At 66.2% G+C, this 5,626-nt stretch overlaps 1 protein-coding gene across 1 annotated transcript; it reads right to left on the reverse strand.

Annotated features, from left to right (window-relative positions):
* Positions 1-6: 6 nt before the first annotated feature.
* DMTN (dematin actin binding protein) lies at positions 7-4,758 on the reverse strand. The gene is given in 17 exon segments (XM_009286166.2): positions 7-432; positions 508-588; positions 674-733; positions 981-988; positions 1,232-1,280; positions 1,371-1,435; positions 1,556-1,661; positions 1,749-1,858; positions 2,072-2,153; positions 2,156-2,229; positions 2,299-2,355; positions 2,512-2,620; positions 2,736-2,780; positions 2,913-3,068; positions 3,684-3,758; positions 4,262-4,318; positions 4,649-4,758. Coding segments are annotated over 16 exon segments (1,209 nt in total). The 5' UTR covers positions 4,280-4,318; positions 4,649-4,758; the 3' UTR covers positions 7-318.
* Between the last annotated feature and the right edge of the window lie 868 nt (positions 4,759-5,626).

Consider the following 5,626-nt stretch of genomic DNA (forward strand, 5'->3'; position numbering starts at 1 on the left):
GCAGAGCCAGGCACTGCCCCTGCCCGCATGCCCAGGGGAAGAGGGGGGCACAAAGCACAGAGACCCCCCGACACCTCCCCTCCTGGCTGAACCGTGCCTGCTCCGGTGCAGGGTCTGCCCCCAGCCCCATCACCCTGCTGCGAGAGGCAGGTTCAAGCCCCCCAAGCCCTTTTCCCACAGGAGGAGCGAGGCGGGGGGCAGAGCCGGGGGAAAAAAAGGCTGGGGGAGAGGAGAAGGGGGGATCCTAGTAAAAACCGGCTGAGAGCCCTAAAGCGGTTACACGGCGTGACACGGACTGAGCTCAGGGCCGAGGCGGGCTCAGAAGAGGAAGGCTTTCTTCTTCAGCTCATTGCGCTTCCAGAGGGCCAGCTTGCTGAACTCCTCGGGGGGCATCTCAAAGACCCGCAGGAAATCCTCAGGGGAGAGGTGCCGCTGCAGGGGGAGAGGAGGGTGACGGGGTGCCGGGTCCCCCCCTCCGTGCCCCACTGACCCCGGCTCAGCCCCTACCTCCAGCCTGGTCCTGTCCACGCCGGGTGGCAGCTTCACACGGCCTCGGTTCGTCACCATCAACATTTCGTAGGGGTAGATCTGCAAGGCCGGGGGGAAGCTGTAAGACCCTCTCCACAGCCCCCCCATCCCTGCCCAAGCCCCCGCAGCCCCCAGCCCCGCTCACCTTTTGCTCCAGCATGCTGGGCAGGGAATTGCCTCTGTCCATGCGCCCACGCTGGCCGTTCTGAGGGGGCAAAGCCTGATGTCAGCTGCGACCCCCACCTCCCCAAAGGGCTGCCCTCTCCCACCCGAACTGAAGCCAAGGCGATGGGCTCCAGCCCGGGGGCCGGCACACCCACCCTCCCCATCTCCAGCTCTCCCCTCTCCCCTCCGGAACCCATCACAGAGGTGGCCCCGGTGTCTGTCCCCCCCCGCCGGTGTACATCACCCTCTCGCTGGGTCTCCGCACCGGCAGCCAGACGAGTGCTTACCTGCAGGCCTGGAAAACAGAGAGGAGCTGGGCTCAGCCCTGGGGAACCCCCGCTGTGTCCCCCCCCCATCCTTCCCCGGGTGATGACATGACCCGAGAGGTGGTTTTCCACCCTCTGCTGAGCCCAGGCTTGCCCCAGCATCCCCCATCCCTGGGGACATCCCCCATCCCTGGGGACATCCCCGCATCCCCCGGGACACCTCCGCATCCCCCATCCCCAGGGTCATCCCCACGCCACGGGCTGATGCTCACCCGGACTGCCCTTATCGCTGCCTGCCGAGCTGAACTCTGCCGACTGCAGCTGCAAGGGGACAGGGGACAGCGTCAGAGTGGTGCCACCCCCAGACCCTGTCCGAGGTCGTGTGGCCCCGGCAGCACGGGGGGCAGCTGCCTGGGTGAGGGTGCTCCTGCCGGAGGTGGGCAGCGAGGAGCTCTTGTAGCTCCCCATGTGCAGGGCTACAAGAGAGCAAGAGACGGTCAGAGGTGCAGGCAGGGCTGCGGGAGCTGGCAGGGGTGCAGGCAGCCAGAGCCACCGGGTGGGGAAGGGATGGGATGCGGGAAGAGCATCCCACGTACATGTGTGGAAGGGTGTCCGGTCCGGCAGCGAGCGGGTTTTTCTCCGGATGGGGAGAGATTTCTCCATCTCCTCCTTCAGGATCAGCTTCCCGAGGTTGGAGGTGACCTGGGGGTGAAGGGACATGGGTGGGGGTCAGTGTCAGCACGTCCCCAGCCCCTCGCAGGGTGCCCGCCCGCCCACTCTGCCCCTCACCTTGCTCAGCTCCTGCCTCTGGAGCTCCCGCAGGTTCTTCATCTCCTCCGTCAGGTCCTCCTCCTCCTCCTCCCCTCTCTTGGAGGCCATCCGCCTCCTCCACTCCGTCTCTGGGAGAAAAGAGGGGATGTTATATCCATAACCCCCCTTCCAGCCCCCCCCCTTGCCTGCCCCTGTTCCCCACCTACCCACGACGGCCAGGGATGGGGGGGGGCCCTGGTGCAGCCCACCCCCTTGCCTGCCCCTGTTCCCCGCCTACCCACGACCCACGGTAAACCCCCTGGTGCAGCCCACCCCCTTGCCTGCCCCTGTTCCCCACCTACCCACGACGGCCAGGGATGGGGGGCACGGCCAGTAGTCGGTCTCAATCTTGGCAGGCTGGTTGGGGGCTGGGGGCTGGGCGGCGCCGCTGGGAACTTGGAGGATTCGATGATCAAGTCCTCTATGAGATGCTTCCCGTGGTGGGCGCCGGGATGGTGCTCTGCGGGGCACAGGGGGTGAGGCAGCGCCCCAGGGTGCCCCGTCCCGTGGGACAGACACCCCTGCTCACCTTTCTGCCTGTAGATCGGAGGCTTCTTGTATATGTTGAGCTCCGTTGTGTCGGTCTCTGCAAGGAAAAAGGGGTTGGGGGCCAGGAATAGGGAATAGGGAGCTCACGGCTCTGGAAAGGTGCTTGCCTGGACCCCCTGCCCAGACCCCCTGGTCTGCGCTGGGGCTCAGGGTCAGGCAGCGCTGGGGGGGTCACGGTGCCGGAGGAGCGTACCGGGTCGGTGGAAGTGCTGCACGCTGCTGCGGGCCGAGCTGCTGCCCTGGCGAGAGGTGGCCTGCGGGGTGCTGCTGGGGGGCAGGCTCCCCAGCCACTCCCGGAGGACCTGCGGGCAAGCGGGGCCGGTGAGCAGCGAGACCCCCAGCAATTCGGCATCGCCCCCTCCTCCTCGGAGCCCCCACGTGCATCCCAGAGCTGGGGCAAGCGGTGTCAGTACTCACCTCCGGAGACGGAGGAGGGGAGATGGATTTGGGAGACAGGGAGCGCTGCAGAAGGCAAGAAGCAATTTATTTCAGCAGCCCCACATGTGCCCTCTGGGACCCCTCCGTCAGGGGGGCTTCCCCCCACCGGCCCCCAAAAACAACTGGGGGATGCGAGCGGCCCTGGGGCACCCTCACCTCTCGGCTCCGGGGCAGCTCCACGTGCTCCATGAGCGAGTAGGTGAAATGGGGTTCGTAGATCATCAAGTCGGGGCGCTCGATGTCCAGGATCGCTTTGTCCTTGGGGATGGCGGCCAGGTCCTTGTAGCCCAGAACCTCATTGTCCATTTTGGCCTGGAAGGAAGGAAGGAAGGAAAAGCGCCTTCGTTTTTGCGTGTGGGAAGGGAACGTTGGGGAACAGGGAAAGCTTCCCCCAGGCTGGCATCCTCTGTGGTCCCTCCGGGGTGATGGAGAAGGGTTTGGGGAGGCACACCCCGACCCCACGGATGGAGGGATGTGGTGGGGAGATGGGAGCGACTTCTTACCACGATGCTGGAGGGCGATCCGGGGACGCTGGACCCGCGGGAGGAACAGACGCTCCCGGGGGAGGTCAGCGGTTGCTGGAAGGAAAAGGGGAGATTTTAGCAAATCTCATCCTTGGCACGGCCAGCCCAGGTAGGGGCTCGGGGTCATGGTCGGGACCCCGGGGCATGGCAGGGGGGTCCGGGGACACCCCTGTGCCCCATGGACCTCAGTGCACCGGGGCAAAACGTCCTTGGGGATGGGGAAGGAAGGAGGAAAAGCGCCTTCGTTTTTGCGTGTGGGAAGGGAACGTTGGGGAACAGGGAAAGCTTCCCCCAGGCTGGCATCCTCTGTGGTCCCTCCGGGGTGATGGAGAAGGGTTTGGGGAGGCACACCCCGACCCCACGGATGGAGGGATGTGGTGGGGAGATGGGAGCGACTTCTTACCACGATGCTGGAGGGCGATCCGGGGACGCTGGACCCGCGGGAGGAACAGACGCTCCCGGGGGAGGTCAGCGGTTGCTGGAAGGAAAAGGGGAGATTTTAGCAAATCTCATCCTTGGCACGGCCAGCCCAGGTAGGGGCTCGGGGTCATGGTCGGGACCCCGGGGCATGGCAGGGGGGTCCGGGGACACCCCTGTGCCCCATGGACCTCAGTGCACCGGGGCAAAACGTCCTTGGGGATGGGGTATTTCTGGATGGGCGCTGGGGTCTCCTTTGCTCCAGCGTTGTGGTTCAGGGCAGGGGACACCCGGGAGGTGACAGTGGCTTGGCCAGGACACGTTGCCACTAGATGGTGCTGCCAGGCTGGGCTGGGAGGAGGAGGAGGAGGAGGAGGAGGAGGAGGAAGGCAGGGCCCTGCTAGCAGCATCCCAGGGTGACTCTGCCGATGTCCTTGGCCACCAGCCCCTGCCCTTGGCCACCAGCTCCTGTGTGCCTTCCCTAGGTGCAGGGCTCCCCGCTGCCTGCATGCCCCCAGCACCCTGCCCTATGCCCCCAGCACCCTGCCCACGGCCCCCCCTTACCTTCTGCAGTCTTTCCATTCAGCTGCGGGCTGGAGGGGCCGTGTCAGTCACAGGGTCCTGCACGGGGAGAGCAGGGGTTTCGGGGCACTGCCAGGGTGGGCACGGAGCACCCCGAGGTTGGTCCTGGGGCGAGGTGCCCGAGGGCAGCGGGGCTGGGCAGAGCCCGGCTCCCCACCACCCTCCTGCTGTGGGGCTGAGTCTGGCAGCCCCCCGCGCACCAGACCCTAATGCAGCATGAGGCCAGCACGGCCCCACTGTCAAATATCCACGTGCTGGCAGCAGGACAGGCTTGCCAGGGGATGCCACCGTCCCTGGGGTGGCCGAACGGCTCCAGGTCTGCCCCAGGGGCAGGGGAGAGGCACTGGGGCATGCCGGACCCCCACTCACCACTGCCTCTGTGGCTCCACATCCCTCTGGGCGATAACGCCGGGCTGGGGCTCAGGTGCTGCCTCTGCAATGGAGACGAGAGAGGTGACAGCGGCTTGCAGGATGACAACGGTGTGAAGCTCAACCTTGTCTTCCCGCTCTCCCCGCAGTGGGGGACCCCCCAGTGCCCGCAGCGCCCTGCCTTGCTGCGTGCCGCCCCTGCCCGTGCCGGCTGCTGGCCCCGCTGCCTGGCGACGCGGCGGCTGCTGACGAGTGCTGGCAAGCGGAGCAGAGGTAATGAAGCCCTTTGTCCATCGGCAGGGAGCGGCCTTGAGAAGGCTCCAGCGGCAGCGGGACAGGCGTGCTGCGCTCAGCCCCTGCCCCGCAGCCCCGGGTCTGAGCCCTCCCTGTGCTTTAAACCCACAATGCCACACACAAAGGGGAAAATTCCCCATTCTCCTCAAAATTTCTCCTTTCAGAGGGGAGGGCATTGGGAAAACCTCGTGCAATCCAGGCAACAACAGCAACAGCAGCGCAGAGCCCTCCAGCCTTGAAGCCCCTGCCCCCCAGCCCCACGGCTCGCAGCACGGGCACAGAGCCCATCCCCGCAGGATGCGGAGTTGGAGAAGGACCAGATCTGACAAAACCCAGAGCATCCTCCAGCTGCTGGCAGCCAGCTTGGCATGAGGTACTGCCCTCGGCTCGCTCCTCCAAGGGTTGAGCCAGGACGAGGAGGCTCCAGGCTTGAGCCTTGTCTCTCCTTTGAGACCACTCCACCACAAATAAACCCCGCTTCAGCACTGGGGGGGGGTCGACCTGCTCACACCCATCCCCAGCACCTCCCAAGCCCTCCTGGGGCCTGCAGGACCCAGTACCAGTGGGACAGGCACCCCCGGATCGGCACCGAGCGCGGTACAAGGCGGCATTGTCTGGGTGAGCAGCGGCCGCCCCACACACCCATGAGCTCACACTTTCCATCGGCAGAGCCAGGGCAGCCCC

Source organism: Aptenodytes forsteri, unplaced genomic scaffold (genome assembly GCF_000699145.1).
Source record: "Aptenodytes forsteri isolate BGI_AS27 unplaced genomic scaffold, ASM69914v1 Scaffold168, whole genome shotgun sequence".
Taxonomy (NCBI): Eukaryota; Metazoa; Chordata; class Aves; order Sphenisciformes; family Spheniscidae; genus Aptenodytes; species Aptenodytes forsteri.